At 43.9% G+C, this 25267-nt stretch overlaps 2 protein-coding genes and 1 pseudogene across 4 annotated transcripts in view; 2 read left to right on the top strand and 1 right to left on the bottom strand.

Moving 5' to 3' along the window:
* Positions 1-2325: 2325 nt before the first annotated feature.
* Positions 2326-2974, bottom strand: LOC100955716 (annotated as a pseudogene). The gene has a single exon (XR_154768.2). The product of XR_154768.2 is annotated as a prefoldin subunit 1 pseudogene (transcript).
* Positions 2975-12377: 9403 nt separating this feature from the next.
* On the top strand, positions 12378-16353 carry RIPPLY2 (ripply transcriptional repressor 2). Its single transcript, XM_003801297.2, has 4 exons — positions 12378-12409; positions 12696-12747; positions 12989-13053; positions 16085-16353. Exons 1-4 carry the CDS (start codon positions 12378-12380, stop codon positions 16230-16232), a joined length of 297 nt encoding a protein of 98 aa, XP_003801345.2. The 3' UTR covers positions 16233-16353.
* A 1977-nt stretch (positions 16354-18330) lies between these two features.
* Positions 18331-25267, top strand: part of LOC100955093 (cytochrome b5 reductase 4) — an 85971-nt gene continuing 79034 nt past the window's right edge. For both annotated transcript variants that reach the window (XM_023507786.1, XM_003801296.3), the window contains exons 1-2: positions 18331-18487; positions 22328-22481. In XM_023507786.1, coding sequence (XP_023363554.1) covers positions 18413-18487; positions 22328-22481 — 229 coding nt within the window. In that variant the 5' untranslated portion in view covers positions 18331-18412. The remainder of the gene's footprint in view (positions 18488-22327; positions 22482-25267) is intronic.

The following is a 25267-nucleotide window of genomic DNA, read 5'->3' as shown; positions in this document are numbered from 1 at the left end:
CTAAGTACGCTTCTTTTTCTATAAACCTTTTTTTTTTTTTTTTGAGACAGAGCCTCAAGCTGTCCCCCTGAGTAGAGTGCCATGGCATTACAGCTCACAGCAACCTCCAACTCCTGGGCTCAAGTGAGTCTCCTGCCTCTGCCTCCCAAGTAGCTGGGACCACAGGCGCCCGCCACAACGCCCGGCTATTTTTTGGTTGCAGCCGTCATTGTTGTTTGGTGGGTCCGGGCTGGGGATTCAAACCCGCCACCTTAGGTGTACGTGGCTGGCGCCTTAGCTGGTTGAGCTATAGGCGCCGAGCCTCTATAAACCTTTGGTCAAAAACAACACGAGTCCTGTATGATCTTCCAGCTTATTAAAGTTATAAAGAGAATTTTAATCATGCTGTTTGCTTGTGCAGGATTCTTCGTTAATGCCTCACAGAGTAAGGTGCCTCCAGCAGCACCAGGGGAGCTGTGCAACAGTCACAGCTCCGGAATCTCACAGTTTAAAACAGTCACCTACCCATGGGGTGGTGGTCAGGAACATGCAAAACCTCCCCATGGCATGTGACTGTTTAAAACAACTAACCTTTACTTCAGGTAAGCAGGGGGCTCTGTTCTGTATCTTCCTTATTCGGGCTGATGGAATCTCCTCCACACAGACAAGGAGGAAGGGAACGTGACAAACTGGCCATTGGTTCTGCAGGCTTCCCGCTGGAGGAAGACATGTCACTTCACATTTCACTGCCTACAGCCGTGCGGCACATCTCACAGGGCAACCCTGGTGTGCACCCAGAGTTACTGGGGAACATGAACTACCAGATACAGCATTTCACAATGAATCCTCAGCTCCTATCTCCTCATCTCAGTCTTCTCCTGAATTTGCTTTCAGTAATGTTTAAAGATGAGAAAGATTTGGTTGGAAAATAGAATGAGCTGGCCATACATGTATTTATTATGATTATGGAAATTAAATTTTCCCAAGGAGATGGAGGATCAGATCTAACTCTCTTAATCGGTCAACACTGCCTTGTGACTACCTGATGGTAAGTCCAAATCAACATGACTTTTTGAAGTCTTGTCAAGGTAGCCTCAGATCAATGGTTTGAGAAGTGCACGGGACACCTGGGAAAGCTCAGGATGCAGGGAAGGGCTCTCAAAATCCTTCCTTGTCCAAAGACATCGGTTTGAAGCTGAATTTTCCCCATGTACTTCGACCCAGACAACATGTCATAACAGACCGAATGCAGAGCAGACATGAGAATCCATTTGTCTTACATTAGGCCAGAACTCACAGAGATTCAAAAAAAAAGATAAGTTTTGAAAAATACAGTTATTTAAAAAATAAATATAAATTTATGTTAATATGCAATAAGTATAAATGTCATTTAAAAATCAGTGTATAGGGCAGCACCTGTGACTCAGTGAGTAGGGTGCCAGCCCCATATACAGAGGGTGGCGGGTTCAAACCCAGCCCAGCCAAATTGCAACAAAAAAATAGCCTAGCATTGCGGCAGGCACCTGTAGTCCCAGCTACTTGGGAGGCTGAGGCAAGAGAATCGCCTAAGCCCAAGAGCTGGAGGTTGCTGTGAGCTGTGACATCTCTAAAAAAAAAAAAAAAAAAAAAAATTAGTATATATATATATATATATATCTCTAATAAAATTTTCTCAGTTTTTTTTTTTTTTTTGAGACAGAGTATCACTCTGTTCTCCAGGCTCAAATGCCATGACCTCAGCCCAGATCACAACAACCACAAACTCCTGGGCTCAAGTGATCCTCCTGCCTCACCCTCCAGAGTAGGTGGGCTCAATTTTAATTTTTAATACAATGAATATTGACAGACATAATCCACATAAACCAGAGGTCTTTGAGATCCTCAATTTTTGTTTTACTTTGTTGTTTTGAAATATTTACCTTCAATAATTTTAATAGTTTAAGTTTCCTAAGACCAAAATGTTTGAGACAGCTGTCTTAGACAAAACCTGGCTTGGTGAATTTCAGCTTAATGTTTGGAAACAGCCACTGAACGGCATTTTCTCTGTGCTGTTTTGAGGATTAACGAGATGATGGTAACAACTGGCATTTATGCGCATGAAGAGTGGGCTGTGCTCACTCACCTTGCTGTGAAGGGCAGTTTGACCTTCAGACACTGAACCCCAGATCAACTGTACATCTGGATTATAAGAGGTGTGTTCCCTTAGTCTACTGATAACACCTGAGAATAGAACCAGTCATTGAATATGAGTACATACAGTGGAAATAACTAAAACCCACCTAACAGAAGCTAACATTAGAATAAGGAATTTATGTATATATATATATATATTTTTTTTTTAATGGGACAGAGGCCTTTTATTGGTCTGATCAGTGTGCATAGTGGTAAGTTCACGGAGAGCTCTCTCTCTCTATCCTGGCTCCCACCTTCCCTCCTAAGAGTTTGTGACTCATCCCGGGAGAGAAGAGTGTCTAGACAGGGTGGCAGGCAGAGCCAGGGTAAAAATTATGGCGTTAGGATCTGAAAGGGGTTCAGGATGATGTAGAAAATGTGAGGTTGCTAGGCCATCCAGATAAAATGTCCATCAGAGCAGGGGTCAGGAGGAAAAGCTTCCTCTGGAGGCTCCCTACTGGGCCCTTCGTGCCATCAGCATCTCCCGGATGTTGTCCTCAGCTTCCTTAACGCTTCGCTCCAGGTAGGATTTTTTCTGCTCTAGTTCTTTAATTTTTTCTTCTGCTATTCTCTGTTTCTCTAACAGCTGATTGTGAATTACCTCCTTGGATTAAAGAATAAACATTCTTCCTACGCCTTCATATATGTTAGTTTCATCTACCAAAGTCATAATCTGTGTATCTGTAAGATGCGCATGCTTTTTCGTTCTGTTCAGCTGTTCGATCTGTATGTCTGCAAGCTTCACCTTCTGTTGAGTATCAATAACCTTAGCTTGAAGCTCTGTGAAGGCCTTTTTCAACTCCAAATCCATGGGGGCCGCCATCTTGATGCACCCTATGCCAGGAATTTATATTCTTATGTAACAAGAAGTCCAGAGGTTGGATATTGCCACAGGCGGCTATTCCATAGGTGGCTCGACAGCATCAAAATTATTTCCAGGATTTTTACATCCTTCCACTCTGCTAGTTTCAGCATCTTGGCACGCGTAAACCAGCTCCCGTCAAAAGCTCCACAGCAAACATGAGATCCACACTTGGAACCCTGGCCAGGGTTTCCCCAGACGCACCTCGCCTTGAGCGTGGACTCCTCCTCTTGCATCATTGGTCAGAACTAGATCACATGACTGCTCAAGCCAATCACTGATGAGGGGGATGAGGTCATCATGGTTGGCTCCAACCAATCATGACTTTGTGGTTAAGGGAGGACCCTGCTTTTCTGGAAGCGCTTGATTTCTTGATTTGTATAAAATTGGGGTTCTTTTAGCAAGAATGAAGGTGGAAGTGGGGAATAGCTATAGAGTACGCACCCAGTAAGGTCTTACATAATCACACCAGGAATGTCTTATCGGTGTAGACTGTGAGATTATCACGGGCTAATAATAGCAATAATTCAGAGGAGTCTGAAGAAGACCGACAGTACTTGCCTGTTTTCCTCTATCAGTTCATCAGGCGTCGTGGAGAGTTTAGTAAACGCCTAACAGAAGTAAGCATTCGTAGTCTCCTCTTCCCGAATCTTCGTTGATAGTTCATTACTAGTTTATAGTTTCCTATCACTCTCCATATATAATTCATCAATAATAACAAAAAGTCAGTTCCACTCAATCTCATACCACTACATTTTTGTTTCCTGACTTAAATTATCATGCACTTGCTTTGCTAACTTATAAAAGTAAGCAAAATAAATAAATAAAAACCTACCTTTTAAACTTGCAGTTAAGATTTGGCTGTCCCATTAAACTGGGAGACATTTACATATTTAGAAGAATATAAATTTCATTTTCTACCCTGGAAGTGAGAACAATGTAACCTTAATCTTTTTTTTTTCCCCCCTCAGTAGAGTACTGTGGCATCACAGCTCACAGCAACCTCCAACTCCTGGGCTTAGGCGATCCTCTTACTCCAGCCTCCCAAGTAGCTGGGACTACAGGGGCGCCTGCCACAACATGCGGCTATTTTCTGTTGCAGTTTGGCTGGATCCGGGTTCCAACCCACCACCCTCGGCATATGGGGCTGGCGCCCTACTCACTGAGTCACAGGTGCCGCCCCTGTAACCTTAATATTGTACCCTCATATTAATTTGAATAAAGTTATTTTTTTAAAAAATTCATTTTATAATCCAAGTAATTCTCTAAGTAATTAATAAAAGTCAGAAACAAATACAGACATATATTATCCAATATGGCCTTCTTTCTCTGGAACAACCCACACACCAGCTGTCTGGCCTCCTATTAATAGTATGAGCCAGCCAGGCCAGGTAGATGCTTTCTGCTGTGATGCTGCTATGGTAGGAATAACTTATAGATAATTTAGGAACCAGTCCTCTGTCATTTTCCCTTTAGGTCTCAGCTTAAATGTGACCTCTTCAGAGGCCTTTCCTGACCACCCTGTTAGAAAGATTCTTCCCAACTGTGCTCTACTAAATCAGTCTTCTAATTCTGACTGTAGAACTCTTGCAGATCTGTAATTATGTCCTTCCTGTATTTATCTTCTGTCTCCCATCTAGAATGTAAGCACTGTGAGTGTTGGAAAATGCTCTGGTCTTATTCTATGCTGTATGCTCAAAGCTTCATCCGAGTCTTGGCATGGCTGATCAATAAATATTTGGTAGTTGAATCTGGTCTTTTTTTCCTGAATGACCTGTCATTGAAATACTTTATATTATATTCTGAAATAAAAGTTTAAAATAAACCTCGGTATTTGTCGTATGTTGTCCAATGATGTTTATTAGTACAGTAACAGTAAATTCATAATGTTAGTGAACATTCAACTTAAAATGTCAGATGTAAACATGATAAGATATAGTTTATAATGGCACAGACAAATTGATTCATGTCAGATAAATACTTTACTACTGTATTTTTATTTTACAGAAATTATGAAGTATGAGAAATTAATGTATTTAGGGTTAATGCAGAAGTTTAAAAAACATACAGAGCTAAAACCATCAAAACCCACAACAGCTTATTTGTTCAAAACTGAACTCTTGCAAATATTTTGTGTCTGCAATATGCTTTGAATTAGAACCCTTTTGTGAACTCTTATTGTGGTTTTTTAAATATAACATCCAGTTGTAATTACGATACAGAGTATGGAATATTTCAGGCCCTTAAATATTTTATTAAATACTTAACTACACTAAATACTTTATTGCCATTATTAACCAAGTAAGAAAGTTACATGAAGAGTGCATTGAAATCTAGCTCTTTTCGGTGGAGATATTCCCATGTCTGAGTGTGATTAGCACAGACCTGCTAAATCTCTCTCGGAGCCATCTGTGAGCACCTTCTGGGTTTAAAACAACACGGCTGCCTCTGCTTAGTGCTAAGTCAGTTTTTGCCACAACTGTTATCTTTATCTTAAACCTGGGAAGATTCTCAAATGCCTGAAGTTTGGAGATGGCACCTCTCACTCAACATCTGATCTTTAAGCTGAAAGATTTCTATTAAATCAACTGTCTCAATTGAGATTTTATTGGCATAAAATGTTGACCACAAAAATTCCAATCCAGCTGCAGGAAAAAAAAACTAGCGTATTTTCAGCTTACTAGTGAGTTTAGAACATACTTACATGCTCCTAACCATCCAAAATGAAATCCCTAAGTCTCTGAATGTCCTTCCTGCCTGGTCCAGCCCAGAACTATGATGCAGATGTCCCTTCACAGTGGCTTCAGGTGACAGCTGGGTTTTGGCAAGTGAGTGGATGGTGGCTTTCCTGACCTGATGGTGAATGAGAATGCTTCCTGGTTCAGAGGCTTAGGTCCTTACTGCAAATCTAGTGTGATCTTTTCTAAAGGACTTGGTCTTATCACCAAGAGCCACAGCATCCAAGTGTGGCCTCTGAAAGACAGCTCAGCAGCAGAACTACCCAGTGCTGCCAGAGATGCTTTAAGACAGCTTCTAAGTTACAGAAGACATTGTATTTCACTTTCTCTACCAAAGATGCATGGTTTTTTGCTTATTAATTGAGACAGAATCTCACTCTATTGCCTAGGCTGGAGTGCTATGGCCTCAGCCTAGCTCACAGCAACCTCAAACTCCTGTGCTCAAGCGATCCTCCTGCCTCAGCCTCCCCAGTAGCTAGGACTTCACTTTTCTACTTTCAGTTGAGACAGGGATCAGGCTGGTGTTGAACTCCTGACCTCAAGGGATACTCATACTTTGACCCCTCCAGAATGCTGGGATCATAGGTGGAAGGCACAGCACCAAATCAGATATATGTTTGGTTTGTTTTCTTTTTGGCAGTTTTGGTTTGGGCCGGGGTTGACCCCCCCCCCCCATATACGAGGCTGGTGCCCTATTCCTCAAGCCACAGGTGCCACCCAGATATATGTTTTTGAAATCTCCAAATCAGAAAGATTTAACAGGTGGAGTGCGGTGGCTCATGCCTATAATCCTAGCACTCTGAGAGGCTGAGGCAAGTGGATTGCTTAAGTTCAGGAGTTCAAGACCAGTCTGAGCAAGACCAAGAGCCTATCTTTACTAAAAATAGAAAAATTAGCCGGGCATTGTGGCACGTGCCTGCAGTCCCAGCTGTTTAGGAAGCTAAGGCAGGAGGATCACTTGAGCTCAATGGTTTGAGGTTGCTGTAAGCTATGAAGATTCCACGGCCCTGTACCCAGGGCAACAGAGTGAGACTCTGTCTCAAAACAAACAAACAACAACAAACCCCAGAAAGATTTAATGTAGGCTTGCTTTTAACTCTCTTAACTGTGTTTAGTTCTTCAAGCCCTAATTGAATATGGTAAGAATCAGTCCTTTAATGCCATATCTAAGGTTTTTATATTGAACTATACTTTGCACACCATAAAATTTACTTGACTGTAGAAGTTAATGACAGTTTACACAATCGTGCAGTCATCACCACAATCTAATTTTAGAACATTTCCATCACCCCAATAAGATCCTCATGCATGTTATGTTTATTTAGCATTTTGTATTTAATGTTTCACAACTTGTCTTCATTAAAACATAATTACATAATTGATATAGAACACAAAAACATTAATACGTTCGACTGTGTGGGCATTCAGACACAAACCAGTAATGTGCCTGGAAAGGAGAACATTTTGCATGTGAGACTTTGTTTCAAAAAGGAGTCCAGACAATTAGGCAGGTGTTACAGTTTTCCTTAGATACTATTCATAAAATCATGAAAAGTGGGGAATTGTGTAAACAAAGGCTAACCCTGTTCTTGCTACAAGTAAAACTGGCATCATACAGGTGGCGAGCACCGCATGAGCAGCTGTGAGTCAATAATCCCTCTCCTTCCTCACCCTGCAGTTTTCCACCTCAGTTTCTGAGTGAGGACTAAGTCATATCCCAGCTGAGGTCATCAACAAAGGCCAGGTAATTCCAGGGCATATTCAAAATGGGAGCCTCATCCAAGCTCCAGTGCTTCTTTCTACCAGTTACTGTTCTCCAGGTAACATAGAAGTTCGCGTCCAGTTTTTAACTCCTCCTTAGGGTCCAGCGCCTCGCAACCTCTCTCTCCAGGATGTGCCTGCTTTCTTACATTCTACAGTATGCAAAGATTCAGAGATTTAAAACCAAGCACATTGGGCACAAAGGTACGGAGTAAAAGGTGAATTTATAATACTTTGACTTAGCATAATATGAAGCTTGGTGCCTGAGCTGTTAGAATGTCGCTTCGTGAAAATAGGGCAGTTTGTCCATTTTGTTCCCTGACATATCCCAAGATCTTGGAATAGTTCCTGGCACGTAGTTGGTGTTCAGTAAATACTCTTTGAATAAATATGTTTTAAAAAAATTTTAGTCCTAATAGATTATTTAGGTTGGTCCAGCCCATTGGTATATTATGAAAAGTGTGTTGTTATGTTATATAAAGTATGTATTTTAAATGCACTAGTGGAAATCAGCATAACATTCTAAAATAAATCTAAACTATAGCATGAACAAGTTATACCTCAGGTTGTATTATTTTATAGTTCTTTATTTCCTTACATTTTCATATTCCATACAGTTTACTTTATAGGTGTGTGTTATCTGTTCTAAAATAATGACTATGACATCCCTGAAAATTGTACTGGTTGTTCTCTTCTCCTGGCACAGCTTCATGTTTCAACTAAGAAATCCCATCTTTGACAGAAATGATCAACTGTGCAAAAAAACAAAAACAAAAAGAAAAATAGCATTTTAGTGTTGACTACACTGGAAATTGGCCTCAAGATCTGAACAAACAGATGGTATAAATGGAATAAGTGTATAAATGATAGGTTTATGATCTATTTCCAATGATCCATATTTCTATTTCTCTGTTTATCTGAATTTGATTAAGTATAAATATTGCCATACTTTTTTGAGTTGGTTCACCCCTTTTTCCTAATAGTGATGCATTTTTTCACAATTTCAAGTCAACTGATATTTCCTCATCATCACACTCTATCCCTCCTTTCCCACCCAGATCCAGTTACTTTTTTTTTTTTTTTTTGGCCAGGGCTGGGTTTGAACCCACCACCTCTGGCATATGGGGCTGGCACCCTACTCCTTGAGCCACAGGTGCCACCTATCCAGTTACCTTTTTAAAGCCTCTTTCTTGGGAGTTCCCAGACTGAGATTACTGTCATCACTGAATTACACACTCCAACCTCATGAAGAGCCCTCCCCAGAGACACTGATCTCATTGCTTCCTTCCTCCTAGAGGACCAGAAACCATTACCCAGCCCTCTCCTCCCAGAAGTCTCTCCTCTCCTCATCTTATAAACATACTTTTGTCTCTTGCACCCCAGAAACCACCCCCTGTCACTGACACCCCCCCCCATTTTTTCTTTCAACTCAGGTTCCATTTCTTCCCCTCTAGTCTACAGGTCAACTTGCTGTGAAAAAGCTTCTGTCCTCACACAGTCAAATGATGTTCTCAAGTCACTTGCATTGCCTTCATTGTGAAATCCAGTCGACACGTCTTTATTGTATTTGGCCTCTTGGTAGCACTGGGCCCTCTCCTTGGTCCTTGGACCTCTCCTGCCTGGCTGGAATCCTTTCTCCCGTTTCCAGCGCACCTGCTCGGCTCACGGGCCTTCTGCCCCCTGCACCACTCCTCCACGGTGCCTTTTTTCTCATATCCCTTCACCTTACAATCAATCAGATGTTTATCTTCAGGCCTCTGTCCATCCAGGCTACAAAATTTACCTGGGAAAAACGAATCAGTTCCTATTCTAATTACCACTTCTTTGTGGTAACTACTGCATTTAAATCTTCAGCTCTAAATTCTCCACTGAACTGTAGACTTTGTATCCTTGCTGTCTCCTGGACACCTTCTCCTCCTACATGTTACTAAGCCTTCTAAAGTCCATCACATCACTTCTGGGCTCTTTTTATTGGGGTGACTGTGTTAATATGTAGGAAGGAAGGGGAACTGAGTAGCCAGAAAGGCAGATTCTGTTTCATTTATATGCTGTTTATTCCAGTTTCTCCTCTTTCTCGGTACATGGTAGACTAGCACTTCCTTGCTCCTTTGAAATTGGGCATGTCATGTGACTTATTTTAGCCAGTGAAACATGTGTCACTTCTGGGCAGAAACCTCTGAAAACTGGCACACAAATAATTGTAATCCCTTCCTCTTGTTATGAGCACTGTCAACATTTTGGGAGTAAGAGGCTCTATCAGCTTGCATCCTTGAGAGAAGATGATGTGGAGTAGATCTACCAACAACCAAAACTGGACACACAGCCTGAGTAACACATAGGAAAAGACCTTTGCTCTTTTGGAGGATTTTGGAGTTATTTACTGCTGTATATCTAGGGTGACCAGACGTCCTGCTTTTGAATAATTTGTCCCGCATCCCGCAGCATTTTAAAAAAGTCCCGATTTTTGGAAAGAATGCACAAATGGGCGGGAGAACAGGAAGGGAATATATGGTTTTAGGCTGCCATGTGGCTATTTTGCCAGAATATGATTTTTATATTATTTTTATTAATTTTATAAACTGTAATAATAACAAATAATTGTTGAGAAATGATTATCGAGAACTGCTTATCAAAGTTTGCATTGTTGTCAGGCCCTGCCCCATCCCCTGCCCCGCCCCGCCCCCCCATGTTGTCCCGCTTTACAAATTTTATTTTTTTTCTTTTTATTTATTTATTTATTTATTTATATTGAATGGTAACTATGTACATTAATGCACTTCTGGGGTACAGTGTGGGGTTTTCACATGCAATCTGAAATACTTCCATCAAACTGGTCAACACAGCCTTCATGTCATTTTCTCAGTTATTGTTTTAAAACGTTCACATTCTACTCTTAGAAAGATTCACTTGTACCCCTGTAAGAAAGACCTCAGAAGTGATCCTTCTAATCCCCCTCCCTCCACCCATTCCCCCCTCCCTTCTCTCTCCCCCTCCCCATATTCTTAGGCTATTTGGTTATAGCTTTCATATAAAAGGTATAAATTAGTTTCATAATAGGGGTGTGTACATTGGATACTTTTTCCTCCATTCTTGTGATACTTTGCTCAGAAGAACATTCTCCAGCTCCATCCACGTGAACATGAAGGACGTAAAGTCTCCATCCTTCTTAATGGCTGCATAGTATTCCATGGTGTACGTATACCACAGTTTGTTGATCCATTCATGGATCGATGGGCACTTGGGCTTCTTCCATGACCTGGCAATTATGAATTAGGCTGCAATAAACGCTTTACAAATTTTAAAATCTGGTCACCCTATGTATATCCCAGCCCATCCTGACCAATTCAGCATCTCAAACCAAATTCATTATTTTTTTCCTGTATGCCATTAATGAAATAAAACAGCATAAAAGTGTCTCATCTGCTCTTCATCCTATACTTCCTGGATACCAACTGCTCACTCAACCAGACTAGAAACCTGGGGGCACATCTGGACCCCACTTTAATGTCAACCCGCATTTTACCATTTAGGTAGTTTTAGAAATTCTATTTCCTAAGTATCCTTCAAATCAATCCTTTCATCTCCATTCTTAGTTCTTAGTGTATCTATTCTTAGCTCTTGTGTAGACTATTATGGTGACTTTGTGTGCATGTGAGACAGAGTCTCACTCTGTTGCTGCCAGGAGAATGCTGTGGACTCAGCCTAGCTCACAGCAACCTCAAGGGCCAAAGTAATGCTCCTGCCTCACCTCCCAGGTAGCTGGGACTATAGGAGCCCACTACCAGGCCCTGTTAATTTTTCTATTTTTAACAGAGATGTGGTCTTGGTCTTGCTCAGGCTGGTCTCCAGCTCCTGAGCTCAAGGGATTCTCCCACCACCACCTCCCAGAGTGTGGGGATTACAAGTGGGAGCCCCTGGGACCGCCTTCACTCAAAGTTTTTCTTTACAACTTTTAAGAGAAAGCTGAGCTCCATTACGTTAAACATTTTGGAAAAAAGTTGTAAGATCTGCTTATCATCTCACCTTTGAAGCGTAACACTTTTCATCAAGTGTAGTGGGTCTCAGGTAAGTCGGGGGTGACTCAAAGGAGAGACACAGGGGCAGGGAGACTGATCTACTTGCCTCCTTTTGTGTTTTCAAGATGTCATTATTATTTCGTACACATCCCTGAAATAGCTGTGTGATTATCACTGAGTGGTTAAGGACCAAGGCACCAAAGAGGTGTATGACAGGTTGGGGGCGCAAAGACGTGAGGATACAGGGCTGCGCGCCCCTCTCAGGTGACCAGGCCCTGGCCGTCTGGGCCAGCAGTCTTTGTAATTCACCTCTCCGTGCCAACATTGTCTATTACCTTCAAAAAATAGGCAGATGTTTGACTACTTTATCAGAGCTGTAAACCCGACATTCTTTTCTTGAAGAAGGCATTCATTCGTCCTTTTTTTTTTTTTTTTTTTTTTTGTGGTTCCAGAAGGAGGAATTAAGGCCATCCCTCCTGGGCTTCAGACCTCCTCCCAGCTCTGAGGACACAGGGGGTACAGTCGGCGGCATTTGCCAAGACCCAAGCTGTGAGACTCTGCGAGTCAAGCCAGCACCGAACCACTTGGCCCTTTTGCAAAAATACACAAAATGTGTGGAATCACTTAATTTTATTCCCTTCTCGCCTTTTCACGTGGAGATTGGCTGCTCGGGCGAATGTTGTTTTTCGCCACAGCCATGTGTCCAGGGGCGATTAACACTCGCTTGACAAAAGCCCTTCCTGGGCCGTTTGGGGACCGCACGCGCCCGCCCTGGGCCGGCGGGGAGGGAGAAGGCCGCGCCGACCGCATAAAGTCCGCGGGCCGAGGCCGGAGCCAGCACTGCCGGCCATGCAGAGCGCGGAGCGCGGGGCGGGCCCGGGGTAGGCTCCGTCCGTCCCCCCGCGTCCCCCTCCGTGTCCCCCGTGCGCTCCCAGCCCCGCGTCACTCCGCGTCCCCCGTGCGCTCCCAACCCCGCGTCTCCGCCGCGTCCCCCGTGCGCTCCCGGCCCGGGTTCCCCTGCACCTGCCCTCTGCCCCCGGCCTCCCCGCGTAGCCTGCGTCCCCGCTCCTCCCCTGTCTTCCCCGTGGCTCCCGCCCCCTCCTTGGTGGCTGGGTGGACCCCCCGTCCGGCTCACGTCCCTTCCGCGCGCCCTGTGCCCTCCCGCAGGCCCGCAGGCTTCTGGAGACCCTGGGTGGACACCCGCGGCGGGACGGAGGCGGTGAGTGAGCCTGGGGGGCCCAGGGACAGCCAACGTCCTGCCCCCGACTCGGCCCGCCCACTCGCGGTCCGTCCGGTACCGACGCGGCAGGAGTGTCCCCCGTGGCGACTGGGCCGCTCGAGTCGGGACGCGAGCAAGGCCCTGGGGTCGCGTTGGCCGCGGGCGCGCAGAGCTCTGGGACCTGCGCGGCTCCACCTTCCAGAAGGCGGGTGGTGACTGGGCTCGGCTCCTTTCTCCCTAGATGCCCGATGGCCCTGACGTGACCGAAGGCTCGGGAAAGCTCGCCCAGGCTGGACACCCCGTCAGGTGAGTGCTACGTTCCCCCCAACCCTCACCCCCCCAAGTTCAGGGCCCCAGGGCACCGCAGGGCCGGATCGGCAGGTCCTGCGGGTGCTCTGTCTGCAAAAATCTTCAAGGTGACTTTACCTTTCCACTCTCAGGCCCGCTCCTCCTCGATTTGAGAAACGTAGGAGCTCAGGCTTTGACGGGAGAGAGCTGCATATTCCCTGGCACGTCCTCAGTAAACGCTGAAGGCGCGCCGGGAGGAGGGAGCGCGGGGCACAGTGAAAACCGTAGCTTGTTGCGCCTGCAAAACAGTTTTTTTCTTAAAATCCAAGGGTCCAAATGAGATGGACTTCAGATGGGGCGGAGTGTGTACGTTGTTAGTCCTTTGCAAAATAGGAGGAAGGGAGGGTTTAACAGCCGCAGTTTTACAGCAAAGCAAGCTTGATATGTAAGAGAAAAATGGAAATATGATGAAAATCCTAAGGTGAGGATAATCATAGACGGGGTCAAAAGTTCTTTAACGTTACAGCGAGGGGCTAATTTACCGTTCCAGCCACAGGAAGTCAGCTTTTTGTAAAATTCTTTGTAGCTTTCATTCAGGTGGCAGGTTAATAATTCTGCGTTTTTCCTGCTTCCGGGAGCGGTTAAATGAAGATATGTGGGGTTCGTCGAGCGTGTAGTGTTTCTAAATGGCACACTCGTGCTCGTGAACCTCTCCCAATACTATCACCGGTGGGGGATGCCGGCCAACAACCACAGCGCCAGCGCGGGGCAGGACCTTGGTTGGTCAGTTTCACGGTATGGACGTAACGTGAAGTGCCTACGGTCAGGGGTAGAGGGAAGGGTCAGGGGAGCGTGTATCACAGGTTGTGGTTACCTGGCTGAGTCTTGAAGTTAGCTGGATGGATGGGAGGTGGAGGGGGGAGAAACTAGGAAGGGAAAGAGGTGCAGGATGATCGTGAACAGCGTGGGAGCTCCAAGGAGCTAGAGCTCAGGTGTGTGAAGCTGTGGTCCTGCCGGGAGGATTGTGTACACCTCGAGATGGATCTTGATCCAGTACGTGGTGTGGGGAACCCATGGGCTTTTTTTCTGTAGGTGGTATTGAGGGTTCCTCAAAGGATTTTAACCACAAGAGTGCTGGGATCAGATTTTTGTTTTAGAAAAATCACTAAGGAAATGTTATGTAGACTTAGAATAATCCTAAAAGCGAAGCTGGAAGCTTTGTAGTTGTCAGGTTAAGAAATGCGAAGAGTCGTTCTAAGACGTTGGAAGTGGGTACAGGACTGGGTGAATTTGGGGAATAACTTAGGTGACGAGATAGAGTAGGCTTTCTAATGCATTGGATATGGCAGAGGAAGAAGACGTGACCGGCCAGAATGGCTCCGGTGTCTGTGTCTGGTGACCAGTGAATGCTGTACAAACAGAATTGACCTAGGGCTTAAAACAGATTTGTGGAGCAAAATGATGAGACCAGTTTCCCATTTCTCATATTTAATATGCCTACAGTGCATTCCAATAGAAATATCCAGTAGAGATTTTCATGCAAGACCTTAAGTGGAATACAGACTTGGGAGCCTGTGGAAAGCAGGGTTGGGGCGATCACAACAGTGGGTCCGGTCATCATTGGGGTCGGGTGGTGTGGAGGGGAAAGCTGAACGTTTCAGTGAAGCCCTGGGTGAAGGCCAGCATCTAACCAGAGCACAAAGAAAGGGAAGTCTGCAAGGGAGCCTGAGAAGAATCAGAACAGGGGTAATTCAGGAGAGCATGGAGTCCCACTCAGTGGTCCACACTGAGAAATTGGGACAGACTGATGATGACTTGTTTTCTCTGTGCATTCTTTGGGTTTGGTAGTTCCAATTACACATTAGAAAATAAATTCTTTCCTATATAAGCAGTTCCTTTCTTTTCTAGACTGCTGTACCAGTTTAGTTGTGCTTCTCTTAGGTTTATTTTATTTTTATTAATTTCTATCTTGATTTTCTATTTTGTGTTTTCTTTTTAGTCAATTTCTTGAGGATAGGAATTATGATTTATTCATCTTTGAATTATGAATTATGTTGGCATTATTGACTGAATAATTGATACTAGTTTAAACATCAAAATTATACAGCATTTTTCTGATTTTTCTGGAAACTTATAAGCTACATTTCCTATCTTTCTGTCTTTTAAGAAGGAACGTGCTGAGCATAATGCACCCTTTCTTTGGTCAGAACCTCTCTGTTATACAGATACATTAAAATGACTGCACTGTAGCTGGCGATTCAACCTCTTCTAGCTTTGTTTATCTTGGGTGAAAAATAATAGAAGACTAGATGCCTGGATTAATAATTGTCAGATTTTTAAAATTCCAAGGTAATAATCTTTACATGCAAATTATTTGTGTAAAACCTGTATCATTTCTTGATATCTCATGTGGTTTTCTTAAATTTAGTTGAATAGAGGTAGATAAGGGAGATGAGATCAAAGTCTGGGTCAGAAGTCTTTTTATGCCTCAGGGTGTGAATGCATAGACAATTTTTTTTTGTAATATTCTAAACTTACAATGGCTACATCTATAACTAATAGTTAACCTGTGAGTTTTAAGCAAGATAGTAGGTGGCTTTTACCATTGTGTAAAGTGCATAATATTTTGTCATTTCCATAATGTTGGCCATCATCACAAATTTTAATAAGTGGTAAAATTCATTTTTCCAAAGGATTCTGGAAACTGGAAGACAAATCTTCTGCATATTGTGAGAATAAATATATCCATAATGCTAAAGTAAGATAAACATTGATCTTATGCTTACACAGGATTTAGTGTGAACTTTTTTGATCCAATTTAAAGCCTGGATAAGGATTTAAAATAATCAACCTGTTAATGATACTTTGGCAAGTAGACTTCATGAAAGCTGCAATGCTTGGATTTTTAAGTTCTGTATGTCAAGGCTGTATCTAAATGAATAAACTGACTGGTAAACATAAGGAGCTCTTGAAATTGGACCATTTCTTGAGTGTAAGGATTCTGAATGTAAACAAACAAACCCCATGTTATGTTGTCTGCTTCTTTCAGACTATTTTGGCCAAAATCAAAGTGTTACGATTACTTATATCAGGAAGCAGAAGCTCTTCTGAAAAATTTTCCAATTCAAGCTACAATTTCATTTTATGAAGACTCTGGTAGTGAAGATGAAATTGAGGAGCTGACCTGTGAAAATTAATCTGATTAATAACTTTTGAAGACATTCAAAGCTTGTAGAATTTAAGTTTAGTGTATAAATGTATCATAATCCTTTTAATTTATTTGTACATAAATTATTAATAAAATGAAATATTTTGTAATTAATATAGTAGTTTGGCCTTTTTTTTTAATCCCTACACTAGAACTAAACATTAGAATTTAAAGTAGGTGCCATTTACAAATGTCTGTTATGTTATAAATATTTGGAACTTAACAAAGGATGAGTTTGTTCTTTTCATTAAATTACAAATTTATCTGTAGTTATAATTTTGCAAAGAAATAATTAAATATTATTTTATAATAAATATTATTTCTTTGTAATATTTAAATTTTAAAATATTTTATCTTTATCACTGGATCTTGTAACATCTTCTATTTCTTTCTCATCTCAATTGGATGTTGTAGTTATAAATTAATATTCTTATTAGATAATGAAGAAAATCACCTTAGGTTACCAATCACCCATTTATGCTTATGGATTTGCTACCAGATGATGAAAAACCCAATAAATCACTATCTATAATTGAGAAAGGGACTCAGTTTTAGAGGTCTCAAATATTAGAAGTTTTAAATAAATGAGTAAAGTAACTCTCACTTTAATATTCCTCTGCTGTCCTTAAATCCAGTAGTAAAATAGCATAGATATTTAATCCTTAATGTACTACATTACGGGTCCCTAAAATGAAAACAAAATATTTAAGTAAAACAATATGTTTATCGTTTACATACATTTTTAAAAAGTGGACTTAAAGAGCAGAATTCGATAGTATTTTCCATTTCTGTACAAAAGGGAGCTAAGAAATTTTGCAGATATGGAATATATTTCAACATTACTCATTTTCCTTTGGTCTTATTTTCTACTCTACATATTCTCATGTAAAATTTTTTCATAAGCAGTGAAATTAATTTTCAATGATTGGTTTTTCTCATGTAAATGCAGAATAATATATTATCACTTAATGGTAGAAAACAGAACAGTTTGCAATGCCAAGATCATATAGTAAACTATGATCAAACATTTCTTTTAGCTCAAATACAATCATCTCACAATAAGCATTTTAATTGCAAATAAAAATATTGCTACATTATTCTAGAATGATAATGGGTAAAGGTGAAGGTCAGAGGTGGTTAGCTGGAAATGCCTCCTACTTGAATGACTACACATATTCACACACTTTTTCTAACATAAAAGGTACTAAAGCCAACTTTGCTTCATAGGCACTTTAAGAACCAGGTAATTAAGTAGAGAAAGTTAAAACCATGCCAATGTGTTGAGTTAGGAAAAGTGAGAAATTAAAGGCCATTGAGGGGATTATTTAGAATTATGTTCTTTTCTCCTGAAAACTTTCCCATTCTCCAAGGGACATGTGAAGAAATTCCAGCTGATTACCAGTCTGAACCTTGAACATTGTGGGCTGGTATTTACTTGCATGGTGTCTGTCCTTACCTGATTAACATGTTGAAATAGTGCAGAGAGCCAACACCATTTGAGGGCCTACTATTAACCAGACACTGCACTGTGCATTTTACATACTGCCTTTTATGTAGTATAAAACCTAAGCTCACTGTGCAGATAGGGAGAATGAGACTTGAGATACCAAAGCCACAAGCTCCATCCCTAAACGGAACCTTTTAGTCAGTTGTCAGTAATCAGCCAGGGGATTAAAGGCGACTATTGGCCTCTGATACTCTCGCTCTCAACCGCGAGCAGCTGTACGGCCTGGGCTTTGCTGGAGAGCGTTTCTGAGAAGCTAGAATACTTTCACTATGTTGCTTTATTCCATACGTCCAGTAGTGTAATGGCGCTGCTTAGCAAGGGGCAGACGCTAGCGTTCTTGGTTAACAGACTGCAGAAACGTATTCTCGGCCGCGTTCAGCACCAGGGCTCAGTGAACAGCTTCGCTTTTGATCCTGCAGTCCGCCGGGTGCTGAAGCGCGGCCCACTGAGCACGCGCATCTCCCTCGTCCCGCCCCCGCCGGCGCGCGCAGCGTCCTATTGGCTCCGCCCCCGCGGCGCGTTGCGTCAGGGTGCACCTCCCCCGCGGCGACCCCGGAAGTGGGTCGGGGCTCGGCCTCTGCCGGCCCCGGAGCGGGAGTGGCAGGTGCTGGCGGGAGAGGGGTCCGGGGCGACCCCGGGCAGGGCCTGCCGGGGGGTTCAGGATGCTGAACGCCCCGTCCCAGTCCTTCCCGACCCCCGGCTCGCAGCAGCGCGTCGCCTCCGGGGGCCGCAGCAAGGTAAGCGGAGTCCCTCCGGGCTCGCCGCGCCCGCCCCGTCCGCTCTCTGGCCGTCCCGTCCCCTCTCTGGCCGTCTGGTCGTCCTGCCCTCGCGGGCCGCCTCTTCCTAACCCCGCGCTGACTCGTCCGCGAGCTCGGCGACCCTCCCCGCTCTCTCTGACTCGCTCGATTCCCGCCTCTGTACCCTGCTCTGCCGGTCTGTCAGCGTCTCCTCCAGGTCGGTCCCGCGAATTAAACTCCGGTCCGTGTGACCGGCCTTGCCTCGCGCTTGTCGCCTGACCTCGGTGTCAGCGCACCCTGCACCCATCCTCGCGGCCTTTGTTCTTCGCTGTCCCGAGGTGCTGACGGGGGCTTCCTCGCAGGAAAGGCTCGGCAGCGGCGATGGTGACCACGGTGGGAGGGTAGGGACTTCGGAGCCAGGGAGCCCGAGAAGGTCTGAGTGTTTCATCACCGCCTTTCCTGCTAGTTTCCCCTGCTGACTTGGAAGCTAATGTAAAACTCCTTTTGACTTATTGTTGAGCATAGTTACTGTTAGCAACAGGTGGAATGCTGTAAAGAATGCATGCTATGTTTGCGAAATTTAATAACAAGTCGTGTCTTGTGTTCATTGCAGCATGAGTGTTGCTTGCTTCCGTTACTAGCTAGTTCCTCATTCTGTGACCAAAACATCTTCTTGTTTTGTTTTGGAGACTTGCACCTACTTGGGCCACTCTTTCTTCATTTGGGACATTCACTAACTTTCTTATTTTTCTCTACTTAGACCTGGAGTTCCGATCCTAGATAAGAATATGGGTTCAGGAATCTGTAGCTTTCATTAGCTTTCCAGAGGTCTGTAACTTTGAATATGATAACAATGGCTGAGATTAAGTCCTTCTGAGAAGCATGTTAGGCTTTACATGGATTGACTCGTTTAATCATCACAGTGATCCTATGAAGTGGATGCTTTTATTAAATTCATTTCACAGAAAAGGAAACTGGTTAGGAGGTACGGCTTGCGATCATACAGGCTTCGTGCAGTGTGGTTCTGTTGTGAAATTTCATTTATTAATAGGTTTATCTTTCAGCCATCCAGTTGTGTGTCTTCTCTCTGCTGCTTGACCTGGTTCTTTAAGCTACATACCTTACTGAGTAGTGTAGCCTCTCCAGAGAGACTCTCTGAATTAGAATATGTCTTTCTGCCCTTCTCGGTTAACATGACCACCTGTGTTCTCAGCATCCATTTAAGGGTGAAAATAGAGGCAAAGACAAAAGTCACACAGGTGGTGCTGGCAAAGGTGAGTCTTTGAGTACAAAAAGACAACAAAATAAGGTTATTGTGCAATTCAAAGGAAGACTCAGACTTCATTCTTTTATATTTCCTGTTCCTTGTGGAACAAGATAATTTTGAACATGTTAGAAACTGAGCCAGGATTGGGTGAAGTGGGTAGAGGTGGAGAAAATGGAACCTGGTTGGGAGATGGTTTATTATATAGCAGGTCCTTGAATAAGGCTTTGTTCTAATGTTGATGAGGAGAAAAGTCAGTTGCCAACAGGGTCCACTGTTTGTGGTGTTTGCCCCTTCTCCCCACGCCTGTGTGGGTTTCCTCCGGGCACTTCAGTTTCTTCCCATGTCCCTAAGATATGCACATTAGGTTAGCTGGTGTGTCACAGTAACCCGAGTCTGAGTGAGAGTGTGTGTGCACTCTGTGATGGAAGGGCGTCCTGTTCAGGCTGGGTTCCTGCCTTGCGCTCTGAGCTAGGGGGATCGGCTCCAGCCACCCATGACCCTGAACTGGAATAATTGGATAAATAATTGTGTTGTTCTCATTAATCTTTAAGGTATGCATAGTTCACATTTATTTCAGTGCTTAACATTAGAAGCATTTTGGTCTTTATTTAGCATTTGGTGATGTTTTGGTGACCAGAAATGTGCTATAGGAATTTAATTCTTGTCCTAGCAGCTGGCTTGTGCTGCTTACTTAAAGACTCACTCTCCAAGAAGCTATGGACTGCATGGTGTGTGGGGTTATTCTCACTGTTCAGAAGCAGAGGCTAAAGTGAGAAAGAGCCAGGTTCTTTTCCCAAATCTCCCACTCATCTCTTTGAGTCTGTCTCTTCACCTGATAGCAGTACTCACTTTACAGTGTTGTCATAGGATTCAGTGAGATAATGTTTCTCTTAGCACACCTTGGAGGCTTGGCAAACTCAGTGCATGCTGCTTGCCCTGAGACAACCTTGCAGATTTGTGTGCACTGGTCTGTGATAGCTATTACTACTTCTACTAACACTTCTACCAGTACAGAGGATGTGGTCCCGGATTTCAAGGATTTCAGTGTCGTAGGCTACACACTCGGTTATAATGTCGTAAGTACTACAACAGAGTGTTATGGCCAGGAAGCAGTTGGGGTGAGAAGCCTTCCCCAGGCGATAGAGGGAGTTGGAGGGGAGACTGATCCAGGCGGAGGGAGCAGCCCTGAGATGGCTTGAATTCATTTTCCATTTGGCTAGAGCATATGAGGGAAGGCGCAGAAGTGACAGTGGGGGAGGGAGAGCCCTGAGGCACAACACCAGGAGGCATGGAGTCAGGATCACAGGGCAACTTGGGGAGCCACTGGAGGAGGGAGGCCATAGTTGCTTTGTGTTTCCAGAAGATGAGTTTTTCTGTGGTTCAGCCCTGATTCCGTTTCGGTTTGGGGGGGATCATTTTCTCACACTTCACTTCATTAGGACCAAGAGTCCTGGTTTTGGTGACGGTCAGAATGGGATATTGTAGATGGGTAGGATGGGTAAGATTGAATAGGAAACTGGGAACTTGGTTTCCTTGGGGGTAGATGGTGGATAAAATGAGCATGACTCAGGTGAGTGAGATGCATGAGTGTTTTTGAATATGCCTCTTCAACATTGAACATTCTTCTGGGACTGTGTCACAGACGAGTTAGAAAGTGTAGACAGTTCCATAGAAATGTCTTGAAAAATTTCCACTAGTTTGTCTTGAGTGGTTAAAATCCCAATAATACCTTTTATCTAAAAGCCTTGGAACCAAACAAAATAAAACCTTCACCTATTAAATTCTCTAGGCAAGGATTGGCATACTTTTTCTGCAAAGGGACAGAGTTTAAATATTTTAGACTGTCAACTCTTCGTAAGGTTTCAGGCTTTTTACCACCACTTATAGAAACAATTCTTAGCTCATGGGCTATATGTGGGTAATTATGAAAGTTTTCAGATACACATAAATCAGAAAACATAAACTATGCACAGATGGAAACAATTGAATTCCTCCCAGCAACACAATAAGCCGCAAGTTGAAACTTGCATGGGTGAATCAGAGAGGATGCTGTCGACTGTGTTTCTTGGAAGTCAAATGACCATAATAGTCTGTCTCAAAACTTTCATAGTGACCTACTGAACAATATCCCAATAAAGCATAACAACTATTTGCATAGCATTTATATTGTGTCAGGTATTACAAGTAATCTAGAGGTGATTTAAAGTATATGGGAGGATATACATAGGCTGTATGCAAATACCATGCCTTTTTATGTCAGGGGCTTGGGTGTCTATAGATCTTGGTGTTCTGAGGGGTGACTGCGATGACAGCATCGTGATAAAAATCTGTGCGACAGAGTTCTAAGCCCAACCTTGTAGCCCAAGTATTTTAAATATTATTCTATTTATAATTCAAATATAGCAATAACAATTTTAATAGCCTTCTAAAGCTGTAAGAGGATTTGCAGCATGATTAAATGTGAATTTTATTATCTTTTCAATGGGATTCAGAGTAATGAAGTAGCCTGAGGACAGAGCAGCACAGAGCAGCCAACTTGCAGAAGCCAAATCCCATTCTCCCTTCTTTCTTAGGTGCCTTTGAAACAGGGCAGAAGTCTTATGGATTGGATTCGACTGACCAAGAGTGGAAAGGACTTAACAGGACTGAAAGGCAGGTTAATAGAAGTAACTGAAGAGGAACTCAGAAAGCACAACAGGAAAGATGACTGTTGGATCTGCATAAGAGGTAGGTAGGTGGTTTTCACAAAATACTCTGAAAAATTTTGCCTGGGCCTCCCAGTCACAATGCTGCGTGACCCAGAGTCATGGTGTTTGGTGATGTGACTCATAATTAGGTAACAGAAATAGGCCTTGGATAATAAATTGGCTAATTCTGATGTTGATAGTACTTCTTCCTTTAGTAACTGCTGCATTCTGATAAGGAAGGAGAGAACTTCTGAAATGAAAAGATTTTTCTAGTGTCCTTTCTAGCATTGCCTTTGTTGGAATCAAGTGTTTGCCAGGCAATGTAGTGCTGTAGAATTACTCGGGAATACCCAGGCTATGTAGAGGAACTTTCTGCCACAGAGCATTGCGATAGAATTGTCAGGAAAAGTGTCTCTGATGAAGTTACCGTGGAAGTCCTGCGTTAAGGCCGCATGCTCGCTTCTCACCGTGGTTTCTTGTTAGGTGACGTGTGTCTCTTAGCAGTATTAGTTACCTGACTTTTTTGAGTTTATAGTAAATAAGCTTCAAGTAGAAATTAGTGTGTTGGAGGAGGTGAGCAGAAAGACAGGAGGGTGGCTGCTAAGGGAGGCCTCACGGTGGCCACTGACCCAGCCTGGAGAAGGGCGGCCATTAGAATGGCAGGTGTGAAGCTGAGACTAAGCCCCGAGTGGTGCCCTGAGCCATCTGCGTGTGACCAGATGTGTCTTGCTCTTACCACAGCTGTGATTTCTCATTGTGCATTGTGTGATTTTGGCTTGTTGTCAGTGATCCTGATTACATTATAACCTATACTGGGACAGGGACCCTGTCAATCTTTCTTACAACAATGTCCTTGATGCCTGGCCTGATTACATTATAACCTATACTGGGACAGGGACCCTGTCAATCTTTCTTACAACAATGTCCTTGATGCCTGGCACACGGAGGCCCTTGATACGTGTTTAAGTGGGTGGTAGTTGTCACGGTGGATTAGTGATATGGTCCACAGAAACCAGAGGTGGTGTGTTAGTTTCCTGTGGATGGTAATAAGGTACCACTGACCAGTGGTGAAACAATAGAAGTGGTTTCACGACTCTAAAGGCTACAAGCCTGGGATAAAGGTGCTAGGAGAGCTGTTTCCTTCTGAGGAAGAATCTTGCAGGCCTGCTGCCCAGTTTCTGTGGGTGTCCTGGGAGGCCCTTGGCTTGCGGAACATACACCAGTGTCTGCCGTCTGGTCCAGAGGTCCTGTTGCTGTGGACGTGTGTCATGTTGGGTCAGGGCCTCCCGCTCCGCTCTACTGTGACCTGATCTCATTGACATCTGCAACAACTCCCTGTCTGAGTAAGGTCACATCCTGAGCTGCTGGTGGGGAGGACTTAAACCTGTGAATTTTGCCTGGGGACATGATTCAACCCATAATAGACACAATTAGAATGTAAAGTTTTTAATGGCAGAGGATATGGCAACATGAGCGTGGGATGACACAGCTCGCTTCAGGACGGAACAGCTGCTCAGCTCCCCGGAGTTCTGCAGGGACAGAAATGTGGGCAGTACCAAGAACCTGGGATGAGGATTTTTGCCAGGTGTAAAAAGCTTCTTTTGCCTTTTTATAGGTTTGCCTTTTTGTGGAGACGGCTTTTCTTTTTGGTTGATTGGCTGGTTTGAAGACCCTCCTTTTCATCCCCTCATGCTGTCTGTCTTTTACTAGGTGCAAGGAACTGGTACAAAATGACCTCCCCACCAAACCTGAGTGTTTCCTGGGTGAAGTCGGGGTCAGTTTCCCACGGACATCTCTCTGCTGGCCCCGGCTGCAGGCAGGCCTGCGCTCTGCCTCTGCGGCAGGAAGCCACTTCTGTAGAAACATGATTACAGGAACCATCATGTCCTAGTGAAGTTAGGGCACATGAAGTGAGAAATAAATGAGGCATTTTTAGAATACAGTCGTGTGTTATTATTCTTACATACATTGATGTATTGGTGGGGATAAGGGATTGGGTCATTGTGTCACTGTGTTTGAAAAGGAGCAGGTTGAGTGTCCCTTATTGAAATACTCGGGATCAGAAGTGCTTGGCTTTCAGACTTTTTCAGATCTTGTAATACGTCTTTAATGGGTAACCGTCCCAAATCTGAAAATCCAGAATCCACAATGTCTCAGTGAGTGTTCTTTGTGTCACATTGGTGCTCAAGAGGTTCTGACTTTGGATCGTTTTTTGATAAATGGTTGCTAGGCAGCAGGCTGAGTGATGTCAGATGGAAGGGAGGGAGTTGGAGCCCAGCAGTCTGGGGCACTGTTGTTAGGGACACAAGCTGGGGAAGGAGCACTGCATTTCAGCCCCTTCCTTTAGGAGGCACAGCCTGGAGGGGAGAGCCCAGACCTCGGTGCAGACACAGAGGAGCGGGGGGCGCTCTGGAGCTCAGGTCACCGGGGAGAGTAAGGACAAAGGCTGGATTGTGGGGGAGGTGGAGAGCCAGACTGTTCCCCTGGAAGGCAGTGTGGGTGTGGAAGGGATTGGAGTGCGGGAAGAGTGTGATCACAGTGTGCCTGGGAAGGTGCAGGAAACTGAGACGGGGTGAGGTTCACATGCATTCAGGTGGGAATGGGTGAGCCAGGTGTTGGCAGAGGAAGTGGGAAGTAGGATGCGTGTGAGGAAAACAGATTACCGGTAACTCCTAACACGATCCCAAATGAGACTTAAATAAAATACATGATGAGGATAGGAGTAGCTGGGTGCTGCCTGCGCAGCTGGTCATGTACCTAAGGATGAGGGTAGGAGCAGCTGGGCGCTGCCTGCGCAGCTGGTCACGTACCTAAGGATGAGGGTAG

Source organism: Otolemur garnettii, unplaced genomic scaffold, assembly GCF_000181295.1.
Source record: "Otolemur garnettii isolate 467f Iridium unplaced genomic scaffold, OtoGar3 scaffold00205, whole genome shotgun sequence".
NCBI lineage: Eukaryota > Metazoa > Chordata > Mammalia > Primates > Galagidae > Otolemur > Otolemur garnettii.
Note: the sequence above shows the minus strand (reverse complement) of the source record. Positions and strands in the feature narration are given on the sequence as shown.

Bases quoted from the DNA above. Each gene is read 5' to 3' on its own strand.
- RIPPLY2 (XM_003801297.2), top strand. From the start codon at position 12,378: ATGCAGAGCGCGGAGCGCGGGGCGGGCCCGGG. The intron at 12,748-12,988 runs GTGAGTGAGCCT...CTTTCTCCCTAG, and splicing joins CCCGCGGCGGGACGGAGGCG to ATGCCCGATGGCCCTGACGT. The intron at 13,054-16,084 runs GTGAGTGCTACG...TGCTTCTTTCAG, and splicing joins CAGGCTGGACACCCCGTCAG to ACTATTTTGGCCAAAATCAA.